The following is a 17,721-nucleotide window of genomic DNA, read 5'->3' as shown; positions in this document are numbered from 1 at the left end:
TGTCCCACGAGTCCTTTTGTCTATTTTGTGACTGAGATACCCCATTGAGCTCCGTCGAGCCTCAACCCACGCTTCCTCCTCCACCTCCTCCTCCTCCGCCCTCGACACCCACCTCACCATGCGTCCAGAGGTCGAGCAGGAGCTCTCCCACACGCTGCTCATTGAGCTGCTCGCATATCAATTCGCCTCGCCTGTCAGGTGGATTGAGACGCAGGATGTCGTCCTCGGTGAGAAGACGACGGAGCGCATCGTCGAGATTGGCCCCGCAGACACACTCGGCGTAATGGCAAAGCGCACACTGGCCAGCAAATACGAAGCACACGATGCTGCCCGGTCACTGCAGCGTCAAATCCTCTGCTACAACAAGGACGCAAAGGACATCTACTACGATGTAGACCCCATAGAGGAGGAGCCAGAGGCTCCAGCTTCCGCCCCAGCTGCCTCCTCGTCTGCCCCCGCTGCATCGGCGCCCGCTGCTGCTGCCGCTCCACCACCACCGAGCGCTGGGCCTGCAGCTCAGGTTCCAGATGCACCAGTCACGGCTACTGACATTCTGCGGACGCTCGTGGCCCAGAAGCTCAAGAAGCCCCTCATGGACATTCCGCTATCCAAGGCCATCAAGGATTTGGTCGGAGGTAAGACCAATTGCACACCCACAATCCACTACTCCAACTAACTTGTACTTCCAGGCAAGTCTACCCTCCAGAACGAAATCCTCGGAGACCTGGGCAAGGAATTCGGCTCCACCCCAGAGAAGCCTGAAGACACCCCTCTCGACGAGCTCGGTGCTTCAATGCAGGCTACCTTCAATGGTCAGCTTGGAAAACAATCTTCTTCCCTCATTGCACGTATGGTGTCCTCCAAGATGCCTGGTGGCTTCAACATCACAGCTGTGCGCAAGCACCTCGAGACAAGGTGGGGGTTGGCGCAAGGCCGACAGGACGGAGTCCTGCTGCTCGCCATCACCAACGAGCCACCCGCGCGTCTTGGCTCTGAGGCTGAAGGCAAAGCCTTCTTGGACGAGCAAGCGAACAAATACGCAGGCATTGCCGGAATTAACTTGTCTGCTCCTACAGCCGGCGGCGATTCTGGCGGTTCTGGTGGCGGCATGATGATGGACCCTGCGGCCATTGACGCCCTGACCAAGGACCAACGCCAACTTTTCAAGCAACAGCTTGAGTTGTTTGCGCGATACCTCAAGATTGACTTGCGCTCGGGCGACAAGTCTTTTGTCGATTCACAAAAGGCCCAGTCTGCGCTTCAAGCCCAGCTTGATCTCTGGACTACTGAGCATGGCGAATTTTATGCGTCTGGAATTGAGCCTCAATTTACGCCGCTCAAGGCGCGTGTCTACGATTCATCGTGGAACTGGGCTCGCCAAGATGCCCTCACCATGTACTACGATATCATCTTCGGCAAGCTCAAAGCTGTTGATCGTGAAATCGTCAGCCGCTGCATTGCCATCATGAACCGATCAAACCCACTGCTCCTTGACTTCATGCAGTACCACATGGACCACTGCCCTACTGAGCGCGGTGAAACCTATGAGCTTGCAAAGGAGCTTGGTCAACAACTCATTGACAACTGCAAGGAGGTATTGAACGAGGCACCCGTCTACAAGGATGTCGCCATACCCACCGCACCTCACCTTGAGATTGACCCCAAGGGCAACATGAACTACCAAGAAGTTCCAAGAGCGAGTGTTCGAAAGCTTGAGCATTACGTGCGCGAGATGGCTGAAGGAGGAAAGCTGTCCGAGTACGGCAACCGAACAAAGGTCCAAAACGACCTGCAAAGAATTTACAAGCTCATTAAGCAGCAACACAAGCTTTCCAAATCATCGCAGCTGCAGATCAAGAGCTTGTACAGCAACGTCATTCGCTCTCTTTCCATGAACGAGGGCCAGATCATGCCTAGTGAGAACGGCAAGTCTGTCGGTGGCAAGCGGGGCCGCAATGGTCGCGTCCACGCCTCTAAACAAGGCAAGGTCGAAACCATTCCCTTCCTGCATCTCAAGAGGAAAGATGATCACGGTTGGGAGTACAGCAAGAAGCTGACCGGTGTCTACCTCGACTGTCTTGAGGATGCCGCCAAGTCTGGTGTCACATTCCAAGGCAAGTACGCTCTTATGACAGGTGCCGGTGCAGGTTCCATTGGTGCCCAGGTCCTCCAGGGCCTCATCAGCGGTGGAGCCAAGGTCGTTGTGACGACTTCTAGGTTCTCACGCGAAGTCACTGAGTACTACCAATCTATGTACTCACGCTATGGTGCTCGCGGCTCCCAGCTGATTGTTGTACCTTTCAACCAAGGCAGCAACCAGGACGTTGAGGCCTTGATCGACTACATCTTCGACACCAAGAAGGGTCTCGGCTGGGACCTTGATCTCATTGTTCCTTTCGCCGCTATCCCCGAGAATGGCCGTGAGATTGACAGCATTGACTCCAAGTCTGAGCTCGCACATCGCATCATGTTGACCAACCTCTTGCGTATGCTCGGAGCTGTCAAGAAGCAGAAGCAGGCTTACGGTTATGAGACACGCCCAGCACAGGTCATTCTTCCCTTGTCGCCCAACCACGGCACTTTTGGCAACGATGGTCTCTACTCGGAATCCAAGATTTCACTGGAGACTCTGTTTTCAAGGTGGCACTCAGAAAGCTGGGGTAACTATCTCACGATTTGCGGTGCCGTCATTGGCTGGACCCGTGGAACCGGACTTATGGGCGCCAACAACATTGTCGCCGAAGGTATCGAGAAGTATGGTGTACGTACCTTCTCTCAGCAGGAGATGGCCTTTAACCTGCTTGGTCTGATGGCACCACCGATTGTCAACCTGTGCCAGGTCGAGCCCGTTTGGGCAGATCTCAACGGTGGCTTCCAGTACATCCCCAACCTCAAGGACCTCATGACAGACCTCCGCAAGGAACTCACGGAAACGAGTGATATCCGCAGGGCTGTCATCAAGGAAAATGCCATTGAGAACAAGGTTGTCAATGGTGAGGCGAGCGAGGCTCTGTACAAGACAGCCAAGATCGAACCCCGTGCGAACATGAAGTTCGATTTCCCCAAGCTCCCTGATTGGGATACCGAAGTCAAGCCTCTTAACGAGAACCTCAAGGGCATGGTCGACCTTGAGAAGGTTGTTGTCGTCACCGGCTTTGCCGAGGTTGGTCCCTGGGGCAACTCGAGGACGCGCTGGGAGATGGAGGCCTACGGCGAGTTCTCCATTGAAGGATGTGTTGAGATGGCCTGGATCATGGGTCTTATCAAGAACCACAACGGTCCTCTCAAGGGCAAGAGCTACTCTGGCTGGGTCGATGCAAAGACAAACGAGCCAATTGACGACAAGGACGTCAAGCCAAAGTACGAAAAGTACATTCTTGAACACTCTGGTATCCGTCTCATTGAGCCAGAGCTGTTCAACGGCTATGACCCCAAGAACAAGCAGCTCATGCAAGAGATCCAGATTGAGGAGGACCTTGATCCTTTCGAGGCATCCAAGGAACTAGCGGAAGAGTTCAAGAGGGAGCACGGTGACAAGGTTGAAGTCTTCGCCATTGAGGACTCAGGCGAGTACACCGTCCGGATGAAGAAGGGTGCTACTCTTCTGATCCCCAAGGCCCTGCGCTTCGACCGCCTTGTTGCTGGACAGGTCCCGACTGGTTGGGATGCTAAGAAATACGGTGTGCCTGATGATATCATCTCACAAGTCGACCCGGTAACACTATTCGTGCTTGTTTCCACTGCCGAGTGTCTGCTTTCCAGCGGTATCACCGACCCCTACGAGTTCTACCAGTATGTCCACCTTTCTGAAGTTGGTAACTGCGTCGGTTCCGGTATTGGTGGTACTACTGCCCTTCGAGGAATGTACAAAGACCGCTTCATGGACAAGCCAGTCCAGAAAGACATTCTCCAGGAGTCCTTCATCAACACCATGAGCGCCTGGGTCAACATGTTGCTCATGTCGTCCACCGGTCCCATCAAGACCCCAGTTGGTGCCTGCGCTACTGCTGTCGAATCTATTGACATTGGTTATGACACGATCGTGGAGGGCAAGGCTCGCGTCTGCTTCGTTGGTGGTTTTGATGACTTCCAGGAGGAAGGCTCGTACGAATTCGCCAATATGAAGGCCACTAGTAACGCTGAAGATGAGTTCGCCCATGGTCGCACACCGAGGGAGATGTCCCGTCCTACCACAACCACCAGGAACGGATTTATGGAGTCTCAAGGTTGCGGAATGCAGGTCATCATGGACGCAAAGCTTGCTCTCGACATGGGTGTTCCCATTTACGGAGTACTCGGTTTCACTGCCACCGCAACCGACAAGATTGGCCGTTCAGTTCCTGCTCCTGGCAAGGGTGTGTTGACAACTGCACGCGAGAACCCATCCAAGTTCCCCTCGCCCCTGCTTGACATCAAGTACAGGAGGCGCCAGATGGACCTACGACGTAAGCAGATCAAGCAGTGGCAGGAATCAGAAGTCCTCTACCTCCAAGAGGAGGTCGCAGCCATGAAGGATGTTTCTGGTGATGACTTCGATGAGTCGGCCTATCTCGAGGAGCGCGTTGCAAACATTGAAGCGGAAGCCAGGCGACAAGAGAAGGACGCGCTCAACAGCTTGGGCAACAACTTCTGGAAGCAAGATCCCCGCATCGCTCCTCTTCGTGGCGCTCTTGCGACATGGGGTCTTACAATTGACGACCTTGATGTTGCCTCTTTCCACGGCACTTCGACTGTTGCCAACGACAAGAACGAATCCGACGTTATCTGCCAGCAGATGCGTCACCTCGGCCGCAAGAAGGGAAATGCACTACTTGGTATCTTCCAGAAATACCTCACTGGTCACCCCAAGGGTGCTGCTGGTGCATGGATGTTCAACGGCTGTCTGCAGGTGCTCAACACTGGTCTCGTACCAGGCAACCGCAACGCCGACAACGTCGACAAGATCATGGAGAAGTTCGATTACATTGTGTACCCATCGCAAGCTATCCAGACCGATGGTATCAAGGCTTTCTCTGTTACTTCTTTTGGTTTCGGACAAAAGGGAGCCCAGGCTATTGGTATCCACCCCAGGTACCTATATGCTGCGCTTGAGCATCACCAGTTTGCTGCCTACAAGCAAAAGGTTGAAGCCCGCCAGAAGAAGGCTTACCGCTACTTCCACGACGGTCTCATCAACAACACCATGTTCCGCGCCAAGGACAAGGCACCATATGAGGACGAGAAGATGCAGGAGATTTTCCTCAACCCACAAGCTCGTGTCACCGTCGACAAGAAGACATCGACATACAGCTACCCGAAGAACCCTGCACCGGCCCCTAAGAAGGACAAGAAGTCTCAAGAAACTATGAAGATGCTTGAGCAGCTTACGCAGGCTACTGCTTCCGCCAGCTCTAAGGTCGGTGTCGATGTTGAGAGCCTCAGTGCTCTGAACATTGAGAATGACACTTTCATTGAGCGCAATTTCACCGAAAAGGAGATTGCATACTGCCGAAAGGCTCCCAACCCCCAAGCAAGCTTCACTGGCAAGTGGTCTGCGAAGGAGGCCATTTTCAAGTCTCTTGGTGTCAAGGGTGAAGGTGCTGGCGCTCCTTTGAAGGACATTGAGATTGTCAACGACGAGTCAGGAGCGCCGTCAGTCCAGGTATGTGATACAAACTCAGCTATTTTCTCGGAGTATTTTCTAATGTCACCACAGCTGTACGGCAAAGCCGACGAAGAAGCCAAGCGTGTCGGCGTCAAGAACATCAATATCAGCATTAGCCACTCTGACGACCAAGCCGTCTCAGTTGCCATTGCTCAGTTCTAGGCATACTATGGCTACTAGGAGAATGATTGGAAATGAGGTAAAAAGCGGGCACTAATATGGAAAGACTATGCTGGTACACGCGTCATTCCCCAAGCTCGTTCTATCGAGTGCAGAGATGCCTTCCGAGCGTCTAGTTTGTCGCCGGCTTGGCAGGCTTGTTTGATGAATGTGTCATGATAAAGTTACGTTATGTATTGTAATGCAATAGAATATTGTTCAAACATAAATGGTATCAACTTGAAGCCAATGCAACATGAATACATGCCGGTACACGAGCCGGTGCATTTCACATTATCTATGGCTCTCGATGACGTGATATGCAGTAGCATGGCCGACTATCTCTCGACCAAGGGATACGGAACACGTCCGATAAGCTCACCAACGGAGGTTGAATACGCGAGCCTGGGCACCATGTACCCCGCTCGTTTCCCCGATTGGAAGAGTCTCGGACATGTGGTTGAGGCTGACCTGCAGCGGGTGGCTGCATGAGCGTAAGCTGTTGAACACGTTGGGACACGCAGGATCTCGGACAATGTCGGGTACGTGTGGGTCACCATTGGGCCTGCACAAGTCATGGTCAGTACCGCGAAGAGTATAGCGTACATTGCGGAGGTTTACAATGGATATACAGACCAGTCGGTCTGAGTGTAAAGATAAGAAGTACCGACTACTTGGTTTGTTGAGAGAGAAGTTAACTTTTCCCAATCAAAAGGGAATGCAATTCGGTTGACGTACAATCTAGCAAGGATACAAGCTGCGAAAGAGGATTCGGGTATGGGAGATATGTGTATTATCTTTGTACTCTCGATGTATCTGTGAAGTACCAAGAAAACTGGATTGCCAAGACAAGTAAGTAGTCTACTAGTGCAGCTTCATGACTTTTCATGTTTTCCCTTTTCTACAAAAAAGTTCGGGAGATGGAGCAAGAAAGTAGCTTCTATATGAGCCGTCCTTTTTTTCTTTAAGCGCAGAAGACTTCTACAGTGTAGTAGAGCTACTTACTACCACGGATAATTCCTCTTGACCCACATCAAATTCTTCTCACTCGGCCTCCTGCCCTGCTCCACCAACCTCGTCCCTTTACTATGATCCTTTGGATCCACATACGCTACCATAGGACAATCCTCGCCCTTTGTGATGCACCGCTGATTCGAGTACCCGGAGACACTGGCATAATGCATGATGCTCGTGATGTCAAAGCCGGCATTCGACCTGATGGGCCAGCCTGGCTCCACGCGGTTTTTGACAAAGGCGGCGCACGTGCATCCGTATTTGATGGTTAGACGGATGGAGCGGCAGAGTTTCTCGGGCGTGATGAGGGGGCCTTTGTGGGCGTGGACGCGCTGCCAGCATGCGTCCCAGTCTGCGAGGGATTTGGGCGTGACTTTGAGGTAGGTGTCGCGGTCCGGGTGGTTGTGCTCGTGGGCCATGCCTGGTTGGTTTAGTAGCTATTATTATATCTGTTGCTACCAATCTTCCCAATGTGGAATGGAAGTTCGCAGTTGATGGGGTAGTGGGGATGTCGACTCACCTAGCACGTGGCCGAGCTCATGCATGACTCCAAGCAGTGTGTATCCGTTGGCAATATAGACGAGTTGCTGCCAGGGCTTCCCGTTGCGTGTCAGACCAACACTTCCGCCCCAACCTACATTTTCGGTAAATTCGATCGCAAGAGTGTCCCTGGGGACCTGGTCGTTCCAGGCATCACGGTTGGCGGGAGAAGCACAGTACAGTGGCTTTCCCTGGGCGTTCTTGCGCTCTTGGAAGCTGATGGCGTGGCCGGCGGTGCGACTCGCTGGGCCGCCGAGATATCTGCGAGTTTTTTAAGTTTCTGTTTGAAGCAAAAGAGATGGAAAAAAGGGTATGCTTGGTGGTTACTTACTCAATCCACTTGGCCATACCGTTCTCCACTATGTTCCGGGTGTTCCTGCGATCATGCTCTTGTGCAAAGCAGTATGGGATAACAACTTGATGCTCGCCAGTGCGTGGCCATGGAATAGGACCGCCTTCAGTTCCCCAGGCATCGGTTGAGCCTTGACCGTTCAAAGCTTCATGCTTCTCCAGCTCGGCTATGTAGTCGGGCCAGTTGGTAGCCTTTGTACCGTTGTCATAGACGGGCACTGGAGTTCCGCAGAAGGGACCGAATTTGGGTACAGTCTCCTGAGCGAGAGCTGTAGCTAAGAGGACAATGAATGTTAAGAAGGGGAGTGCAATCATGGTTTTGGCTTGGTTGAGAATGCTGAGAGCTGTTAGGTGGAACTGGCTACGATGGCAACAGTGCTTTATATAGTTGAAGGACACGATATCTGTTGTAGAACAGCATTAGTGTGTGCGAGTGAAAGGGGCTTAGCGAGATATGAGTGCTCAAAGCGAAAACTGTAATGGCTCGAGAATGAGTGAATGATATGTGTAGGCAGCAGTGAGTTGGATACTGAGACTTACAACGAGATATCGATTCAGTCTCGCTGATTCATAAAGTGACGTCATCTTTCTCACCACTGCGACGTATCTTACATACGTTGAACATATCTAGAGACCATTACTTCAGTGGCCTATCCTATTCGCGATTGACTTTGTCTATTGAAAATCTTCACTGTGCAACACTACCGTTGGACTCAAGACATAATCAAAATCAGCCCACCTTATTTCACAGAACGTATCGAGATTCTTCAAAGAACTAATCGCCCCTAGGCAAAAACATCCATTTCCCTAACGCATAGGAGTTTGTAATAATGTGGAAATCAGGTCTTACGCTGGAACCTTTACACGTTGTGGAATTTGAAGCGCTCCATGTTGATCTACAGCACAATACATAAGCATATATAGAAAGTCTGCGTCAGCATACTCTACTCTAGATTAAAGGCTCAAGGAATACGCTCTTACATGGACAGTGACGAGGATATCGAGGTGTCAAGCCATTCTCTGACTGACATATGTCTTCTGCTCCCAGAAATGAGCTTCAAAAGTTTCCAGCGGCTGTTACTCGCCTCTGGTGTGTGGTTCACAACCGCTCTGTAAATGTCTTTATAGAAAACTGGAAAAAGAAATCAGCAGTGAATATACATGAACAGGACGCTGTGATAGAGCGGATGCTGTACCTCCAATCGCTATCACTGCATGACGAGCAACATAAGGACGTATCAAGTGAAAGCTGGGAGCAGCCCTGAGATTGAATCGGCGTCTGAGATAGTTGACAGTCATTGTAGCAAGGTAAACGGATTGCCCAACCATAGCCTTTAGCGGAAATGGCACTAAGATTCGAGCGCGGAGTGTTTCATTGTGAATAATGTCTCTTATTCTCAACAAGCAATGACAGCTTTCTTCTCTATGTACTATTATTCATGCCAGGGGTGTAGATTCGGTCGGTCTCATTGTCTAATAGGGCTGACGTGGTATTCTTAGCAACCTAAATTGTAGCTTAGCTCTACGACGCAGATAGAGAACAATATCATTCTACCCCTTCGCGTGCTGTATTAAGATGGTAACGACTTGAGAAACCCAGAGAGAGTGCCACTAGTATTAAAAAGTTCTTTGATGCATAGTACTAAGGATGTAAGGATATAGGTTAAGTTGGTATCTCGGCAATTATACATAAGAGCGTTAGACCGGCTCCTAATCTCGCATTCTCTGCTAATCCAAGAACTGCGCATGTTGCAGGGATAAGAGAAGTATACGCGGTGGCGTTTCTTCTTGCATTCTTTTTAAGGGATCGACCATTGTCACTTTAAGAGTCTCATGTTGTCCGTACAAATCAAATGTGGCGGTGTACTATGACGCACCGTGCTATTGGTGTCTTGCCCTTTCTGTATTACAAATACTGCTCTCGTTAAGTCCGAAATCGTCCACGTAGTGAGGCATCCGGAAGAGCCGGATCAACGAGCAAACGGACGAGCTAGATTAACAAGCATCTACGTAAGCCAAATGTTGTGAGCAGCGGCAACAACTGCCAAGCATGGGATAGTTATCAATATAGATATTGGGAACATTACGCAGCTAGAGCAACAATTGTATTGGATTTAGTGGAATTCAGCGCTAATTTCTTGGTTTCCGGCTATTTAGGTTCCGTGATACTAGGGCGGTTACTTTGCTACATGACATGCATCATATCTTGTGATTTTGAAGCTTTTGAAAAAGGTAGAGAATTATATATTCCTATTTACTCGCCACAAATGCCTGCCCCAGAACCAATCCATTTTCCAACCTTAACTCGCAAAACACCAAAATGCCAGCGGACCGCCTCTTCCAGCCCCTGAAGGTGGGCACCATGGATCTCAAACAACGTGTCGCCATGGCTCCTTGTACACGCTTCCGCGCAAACAATAAGCATGAAATCTTACCTATGGCTGCACAGTACTATGCTGAGCGTGGCTGCGTGCCTGGAACACTCCTTATTACCGAAGCGACATTAATTTCGAAACAAGCTGGTACTTTCGACAACGTACCTGGCATCTGGTCACAAGCTCAAATCGACGCTTGGAAGGTCGTCACTAATGCCGTTCATGAGAAGGGCTCGTATATTTATGTCCAATTGTGGCATCTCGGACGTACAGCAGACCCAAAGGCCTCGGAGAAAGAAGGCATCACCATCAAGTCTTCTAGCGCTGCACCTCTAGGTGAAGGTTTCGGAATACCAAAGGAAATGACTGTCGAAGAGATCAAAGAGACGGTCGAGGAATATGCTCAAGCTGCAAGGAACGCTATCGAGGCCGGTTTCGATGGCGTAGAAATTCACGCTGCACACGGATTCCTCATCGACCAGTTCCTGCAAGATAAATGCAATCAACGTACAGACTCCTACGGCGGCTCCATTGAGAACCGCTCCCGGTTCGCTGTAGAGGTTACACAGGCTGTCGTTGACGCCGTTGGCGCAGAGAAGACTGGTCTCCGGTTAAACCCCTACAGCGACCTACACGGCATGAAGATGGATGATCCGATACCTCAGTTCACCGACATCATCAAGAAGTTGAATGTTTTCAATCTTGCCTATCTTCATCTTGTCGAACCACGTGTTGCCGATGCCGACAACATCGAACCCGCCGAATCAATTGAACCCTTATTGCCGCACTTCAATGGCACATTGGTCATTGCTGGGGGTTTCAAGCTCCACAATACCAAGGAATATGTGGAGAAGCACAAGGATACGGATATTATTATTGCGTTTGGACGTCATTTCATCTCGACACCTGATCTGGTATTCAGGTTACAGAAAGGAATCGAATTCAACCCTTATGATCGTGAAACCTTTTACTTCCCGGGGAGCGAGAAGGGCTTTAATGACTATCCGTTTAGTAATGAGTGGAAGGCAGCGCAAGCACCTTGAAAGAGAGGAACTCTAGAAATATCTCACTATACTTAGAAGGGTGATTTCTTGGAATATGAATAGATAGATCAATGAAGACCATTTTTAGAAATCATGTTTTTGCATGTTGCGGCCATAATGAAGTAGCCTATGGCTGTACAAGCTGTGCGATGTAAATTTGGGCTCGCTATCCATACGCTGTCCACTATACCAGTGCATAGAGTAGTAGCAGACCGTGGAGTGATTTAGTGCTAGGAATCTCCAGGGTGAATTTGTTCAGTTTCCGCACATGAGATGAACAGGATGTCTCACTAGTAAAACAAGAAGGAGAATCATTCTGAAGTATACTTGTTGAAAAGAGATAGCCTCTGAACACCATGTAATGTAAATATCTCTGTAACATTGTTGTGGCAGAACTCATATTTCGATGGCAGCGAGTGGCTGAGCCTTCCCATCCTTGACTAGTTAAATTCCCCCTACCTGTCTGTAGGTGAATCTAACTCTGTTGTTACACAGTGATGGAGATAGTTTAACCCCGCTCTATAGAACAATGCAATGTCCCATGAGATTCCTGACTCTGTGTCTTGGATGAGATGATCGATGTTTCTTCACAAAGCTTAGAGTTATAACTGTCACCCACTGTGCCGATATCTACAATCATTGTGTGAGACAATCTTCTATATAAAAATGTTTACTACTCCCTAGAAGGCTAATATTATACAACAACCTCTACGATCAAAGACAAATAGAGCAGAATGTCTCCATTCATCACCATGTCTAAAGAGTCCGCCAAACCTACAAAGCTCACCGTGCCCCTGAAGTCCGCCATGCGTAAACCTTCACCTATACCCGAGAAGCCTGCCACATCTAATCAGCTAAGCCTGCGTAGAAATTCCACTACACCTAAACAGCCGACCAAGCCCGAAAAGCCCGCCATACGTAGAACTTCATCCGTATCAGGAAAGTCTGCCATATCTAACCAATCAACCGTACGTAAAGGCTCCGCTACATCTAATCAGCTGGGCGTGCCTAAGAAGCCCGTCACGCCTGTAGCTTCACCCTCATCAGTGTTTAGAAGGCCCGAAATGGCTAAAAAGCCCCCCGTGCCTAAGCAAGTTCGGAAGAAGCGGGTAACATTTGCCGCAGACACTGTTTTTGAGCCAGGACGTCGGGTTAACGAGTTCTGGAGGTTTGGGTCGGTGTACAAAGCGGGGAAGCATGCACCTGTTATGGGCGGGGGATAGCTCGATACCAGTTTGAAGTCAGACATCTTGGAGATGATGCTGAATCTCAAGGTTTACGCAACGTATACTGTTGATAGCATGGCTGAATTCAACGACATCCATGATGAGTTTGTAGCGTACATGGAAGAAGGCAAGCCGGTGACTCCGGGAAAACGCAGTAAACTTCGAGACCATGAACTCTGCCTCGAGGTCATGGATGAGTTTGCAGAGTATCTTGGACGCTGTAATGCTAATGGTTCGACCTTGGCTAGAGATGAGCTAGCACAAGCAAAAGTCTTGGTTGTCTACCAGGGCCCAAACGGCGGACTCCTTGGCTTCCAGTTTCTTAAAGACACGTGGGACGATGCGGAGGCTGCGGAGTACCTGGATCAGTTGAAAGATGAGATCCCTCCAGAGAATCAAGGTCCATCCCCGAAAGATGTTCTTGCCGAGACGCGGAAACCGTAGTTTCAGTCATGCAGTTATGGACCCACATGTCAAAGCAATGCTTTAGAGTCTTTGCGTATGAAAATAGCACAGTCAAAACAGTTTGTCTTTTTTTAGTCCATAGAATGATATAATATACATTATCCGCACATCGCCTATCTTTCCATTTTAATTTATCATGCCGTTGGTCGTGTTGTTGAACCTTGGAGGCCACGGGTTTTGCTTCGTGATGTTAGTGGTCGTGAGCGGCCGTGCCGTCCCGAAGTAGTGATAGTGGCCTACTAACCCTGCTTATCCGGAGTCTTGTGGAATTTTAAATCGCCGTAAAAGCAGCATGACTTCTAGTCTACCCCACGCGATGATCAAAAACTGGATCAAAGCCGCTAGTTATGCGCACCTCCTCTTCAAGAGAAGAAGTGATTGCGAAGTACTAAAATCCCATTGCCGTTGTCGAGGAAAATGAGCAGTAGCGCACCTGCCGAGTTTGGGCATGATTGGCATATATTTATCAGCGTCAAGTAAGTCTGCCAAGATTGCCTGATATAAAATATGGTCATGGGTTTCTGACATGTCGCAATTGGCCTGCCAAGCGCATCTAGAGTGCATTCGTCAAGAATGGCGGGCGCGGATATCTAAGGAAGTTTTATCTGCCCCCATATTCTGGTAAGGTTATGACGCACGATTCTTAAGCGCTGTCGGTGTTTTTCGACAATGTCACCCAGTGAGCCTATAAAGCCTGGAGAAAATAAATGCCAAGAACAGCAAAGTGGATTTGAGCAATGCACGGTACAAAGAGATCGTCGTGGGGTAGTGCATGATAGATAAACAGGGCTGGCTTGAGGAGTTACGTTAGTATTAGCATCACTAAACCACTGTTTCAGGAATTGCTGCTGAAACTTAGCAGATCGAGGTTGATAATTGTATCGTCCCACACCCGCAGAACGCTCCGTATTTCTGAAGAACGTGATCAGCAGTCAAAGCCGAAGCTTCGCTGAATTAGACTGGGACGGACCGATGCAGGGCCGACCTTTTACGGGTGGTGGAGTCTCCGTGCCAGGGTGGTGCTAGAGCAGCGCATCATGTGAGCATCATAGTTCACATAACAACTAAGTCTATCACGTATCCGTAATAATGTGCCAGGAGTTCGTAGTCATTGATGTATACACATTACATGTTATCGTTGTTATTGTTATTGTTCGTTATTTACAGAATCTTGCTGAATCAATCAGTCAAGACACTGATCGTGGTCACCTTCTGAACCGCGCCATCAAGTCCCCTCTGATCATTTTCCTCAGATGCTCATTGAACCCGTACGTGAGGGCGTTTGCCAGTCCAATGAATTGCGTTGAACATTGAAGGATGGTCAACGTCTGACTTTTGTGCCCTGATGCTTCTACAAGACGATTGATCAAACCAGGCGCCCAGAGGATGACGTATAAGATAGGATATGCGTTGAGAAGCAGCATTCTCTGGATTTCCTTTTCGACGTTCCGGCTGGTAGCTCCATTATAGAGATTTCCAGTCAAATTGGTCGGAGGGCCCTGTGCTCCAGCTATTGCTGTTTCCGTCCTGGCAGCTTCAACGTCGCGTTCGGAGTCTACTGCGGGATGTGCGTCTGTGATAGCAACTAGAGTTAGTTTAAGATTATAATAGAAAAAGATCTAGAAACAAGGGGGTGATGAAACAGAAACGAAAATGTGGAAAAGGGAGGAGATGACATACATGGTGAGCTGTTGGGAGCGGGCCCTTTTGATGTTGTATCACTTTGGATACTGTCGTCCTTGTCCGCTTCAACGGATGGTGCGGCAAGTTGTACCTTTCCAACGCTGCCGCTTTGGGCGTGTTTCACTTCGTAACGGTACTCGACATTGATTTTATGTAGCTCCACTTCAGATTCGCTCTTCAGCTGGAACGCATCGTTTCGACGGAATTCCCGGCGCCTAACAGAACTTCCTGGGTCGTACGATTTTCCCACGCTGTGCGCACGCAAGGTTGAAAAGTGCCTCTTCATGTAAACCCATATGTAGACATATATGCCAATGGTGATGAAGATGATGGTAAATCGCCATGCATGAGCCAGGCCATAGCGCAGGTCTGTTCGTTTGGCACTTATCCAGCACCAATTGCCACTGACGGGGACGATTTCGTTAAGTCCTAGGGCAGTACATGCTGTTTGTTGAAGTCAGCTTTGACTTAGGTACTCGGGTGCAATATGAATTACATGATATAGTGGGCATGATCCAGCAAGATGAGCAGATGAGGATCTTCTTCAGGGTAGAAACATTGGGCATGTAAGTCTTTCGAGTAATGGTAAGAAGTGTAACGATGGCGATGGCCAAGATGGAAAAGTCGGCCGCCTGGGAATTTGTCAGTGAAGGATCCAAGAGAGTGGACATCGGGGTTTGAGCTGGCTTACCTGAACGGACCACTGGCCCACCCAGCCATTTAAATTACAAGCGGCGCCATCGACCAAATCACGTTGATTTGCAACAACCCACGCTCCCGATACTGAATTGTTCACTGAGTTGATAAATTCTGTTGTGTGGTTAGTCTGACCTGTAGATGCGGCAATTAGTGAGTAAGGCGTCGTACCAGCGAGAGCGAGATTCAAAACAAGTACGTGACGGAAAGAGCGTTGTTGGTCTGCGTAGACGACATAGCAGAGAAGAACGCACGAGGTGGCAACGGCGGAACAAAGGCTGCCCACAAGCGTAGGGACCGCAACACTCCAGGTGATGGGCATGATGAGACAGTTGCGCAGTTGTGAATAAGGCTTGAGGTACTTCAACAACAACTGGCTAAAGACTGCAGATGGGCATGCGTAGGAGGCATGGCGATATATGTAACATGGAGGGTAGCGAACGCATTTAGCGGCGAAAACCGTATGATTAGGAGGGCAGTCAAGCCTTGGGGGGGACTCATGCAGCCGCACACGCAGGTTTTACCACCCATTTCCCACTACATACGGTAGTCTGATGTTTAGGGCGGCGGTCGTGCAGAGTTTCGACTATCTCGCTATTGAGCCGAATGTCTGTATCACCCGCATACATGGGCCAGGGACCCCTACAGGCCGTTGACAGCCGAGGAGCGTGCTCCGCAGACGCCTCGAAGAAGTGGTTCCTGGCGTCCCTGAATGCGGCTGCGCGTGAACTGGTGGTATGCACGAAGCAATTCAATTCTAGTTTATTTTGAGAGAGTGGAAAGGGGGTGAATTGGATCGATCGAATATGGTTAGTAGTTGCCACTGACGATTAGAGTAGCCGCTGGAGTTTGTCCGAATAGCACTTTTAGCTCTCCTGGCTCTGCCTCGGGCCTTGCCTTAGTCTATTGCCCTTGCAATGCCTTTGCTTGGAACCCGACTCAAGCACAGCGCACGTGCGCTCATCGGCTTTGCCATCCAAGTACAGCGCCGTCACAGATGTTGATCTCCCGAAACGCAATGTGCCTCTTATCCCGGCGCCTCACAGACTGCATATGTATCTATTCTGTTCACCAACCAAGGCTCTGGCCTTAGGCTGCGCAGTCTTTATTGGTAAGAAAACTGCCGGTTCTGCATCGCATGATGACATGTATGCTCAACAGTACCTTGCCGTGCTGAACTATACGCGGAACGAGTGACAGTTGGCTGACAGCACCACGAAACCAGACTTGAGCAATGCTCAGATAGACTGACTGCCTTCTCCCTGCTGGAGTGACCGCTGAGATCTTTGACCTTTGGACCTCACCCGCACTATGAGCACAGAAACACAGATCCATCACCCGGCACCTGTGTTTTCGCATCTAGCTTCTGGAACTGGGCGCATGGGCGCACGAGCGCGCGCCTCGCCATCGCTGACTATTCACGTTTTCTCTCCCTGGCGACTTATTCATAGTAGCATACACATGCCTATGCGACTCCATGCAAGTAATGGAGCATTCACTGGTATTGGTTGACCTTGCTGAGAGCATCACCTCGACCGATCCATCAGCCTGTTTTCGCTCCCTTCTACGTCACCAGGCTATCCCAGCGCGGGGAATAAGCCTTCGCTAATTGCGCCTTCGCTTCGCACGCTACGTGCCGCCTCACCCTTGTTCTAGCCCAGCCCCCTATAAGCTCCACCCGAAACACCCTCCTCTCACCCAGCTTACTCGCTCTTCCCTACATCATCGGATACAAAAAGTAGTGTGTTCTATGTATACATACACTCTAGCGCCAACTATCTCGTTGTTGCTAAGCTGACGCATCGAATTGAACTAGGTCCTTACCATCGCCCTGATATAGCCAGGTCAACGGTGCTTCTTACAATTCTAAAAAAAAGTATCCAAACGTAGGTCCTTTGGGTCCGTTAGATTTGCTCGCAATCCATCATACTGCAACTCTCAACCTAAGCATTCCAACTGTCTGCGGCTGAAGTGGCATCAGAACCAAGAGTCTACCATCGTTCCGCGGAGCCTACGATGGAAGTGCTAGCTATAAGAAGAAGGCAACGCCACGCTGGCCAACAAAGACTTCCACTGGTCTTTATAATCCACATACGTACTACGAATACGAAGGAGCTCGTTTTTGTGAGAAATATTCTGGCCCGTGCACCCACCCAAGATTGAGTTCACCACTCAAGTTCGAGTCCACCACTCAAGTTCGAGTCCACCACTCAAGTTCGAGTCCACCACTCAAGTTCGAGTCCACCACTCAAGTTCGAGTCCACCCATCCAAAGCAGCAAAATACCGATACGAAGAGTGGATACATTCGGCTAAAATAATCCAAATAAGTTTTCTCCTAAGCTTTCTCGTACCTCACGGTGACATATTATTATTATTATTATTTTTATTTAACGTCCTTTCTCAGCCCTAGGGCTATATAAGACGTGTAGACTTAAGGTCCACAGGTATCTACGTGTTTCTATCAATTTGGTGTAGATAGGGGAGGGGGTTATCTAAATGAAGGTGAGGCTCGTAACCTAGTATA

General features: G+C 49.7%; 5 protein-coding genes across 5 annotated transcripts; 3 read left to right on the top strand and 2 right to left on the bottom strand.

The window, feature by feature from the left end:
- Positions 1-118: 118 nt before the first annotated feature.
- Positions 119-5,806, top strand: COCCADRAFT_102373 (uncharacterized protein; the record flags this gene model as incomplete). Its single annotated transcript, XM_007716470.1, has 3 exons — positions 119-628; positions 695-5,641; positions 5,696-5,806. The coding sequence occupies 3 exons, from the start codon at positions 119-121 to the stop codon at positions 5,804-5,806; spliced, it is 5,568 nt and encodes a 1,855-aa protein (XP_007714660.1).
- Positions 5,807-6,807: 1,001 nt separating this feature from the next.
- On the bottom strand, positions 6,808-8,023 carry COCCADRAFT_38815 (uncharacterized protein; the record flags this gene model as incomplete). The annotated part of the gene is made up of 3 exons (XM_007716469.1): positions 6,808-7,238; positions 7,440-7,618; positions 7,689-8,023. The coding sequence occupies 3 exons, from the start codon at positions 8,021-8,023 to the stop codon at positions 6,808-6,810; spliced, it is 945 nt and encodes a 314-aa protein (XP_007714659.1).
- A 2,005-nt stretch (positions 8,024-10,028) lies between these two features.
- Positions 10,029-11,126, top strand: COCCADRAFT_102377 (uncharacterized protein; the record flags this gene model as incomplete). The annotated part of the gene is made up of 1 exon (XM_007716468.1): positions 10,029-11,126. One exon carries the CDS (start codon positions 10,029-10,031, stop codon positions 11,124-11,126), a length of 1,098 nt encoding a protein of 365 aa, XP_007714658.1.
- A 1,259-nt stretch (positions 11,127-12,385) lies between these two features.
- Positions 12,386-12,796, top strand: COCCADRAFT_38813 (uncharacterized protein; the record flags this gene model as incomplete). The annotated part of the gene is made up of 1 exon (XM_007716467.1): positions 12,386-12,796. One exon carries the CDS (start codon positions 12,386-12,388, stop codon positions 12,794-12,796), a length of 411 nt encoding a protein of 136 aa, XP_007714657.1.
- Positions 12,797-14,022: 1,226 nt separating this feature from the next.
- COCCADRAFT_102362 (uncharacterized protein) lies at positions 14,023-15,518 on the bottom strand (the record flags this gene model as incomplete). Its single annotated transcript, XM_007716466.1, has 5 exons — positions 14,023-14,375; positions 14,498-14,944; positions 14,997-15,132; positions 15,192-15,310; positions 15,368-15,518. The coding sequence occupies 5 exons, from the start codon at positions 15,516-15,518 to the stop codon at positions 14,023-14,025; spliced, it is 1,206 nt and encodes a 401-aa protein (XP_007714656.1).
- Positions 15,519-17,721: the final 2,203 nt, after the last annotated feature.

Source organism: Bipolaris zeicola (assembly GCF_000523435.1).
Source record: "Bipolaris zeicola 26-R-13 unplaced genomic scaffold scaffold_141, whole genome shotgun sequence".
In the NCBI taxonomy this organism is placed as follows: domain Eukaryota; kingdom Fungi; phylum Ascomycota; class Dothideomycetes; order Pleosporales; family Pleosporaceae; genus Bipolaris; species Bipolaris zeicola.
The sequence above is the reverse complement of the archived record's forward strand: the minus strand, read 5'-3'. Positions and strand labels throughout refer to the sequence as shown.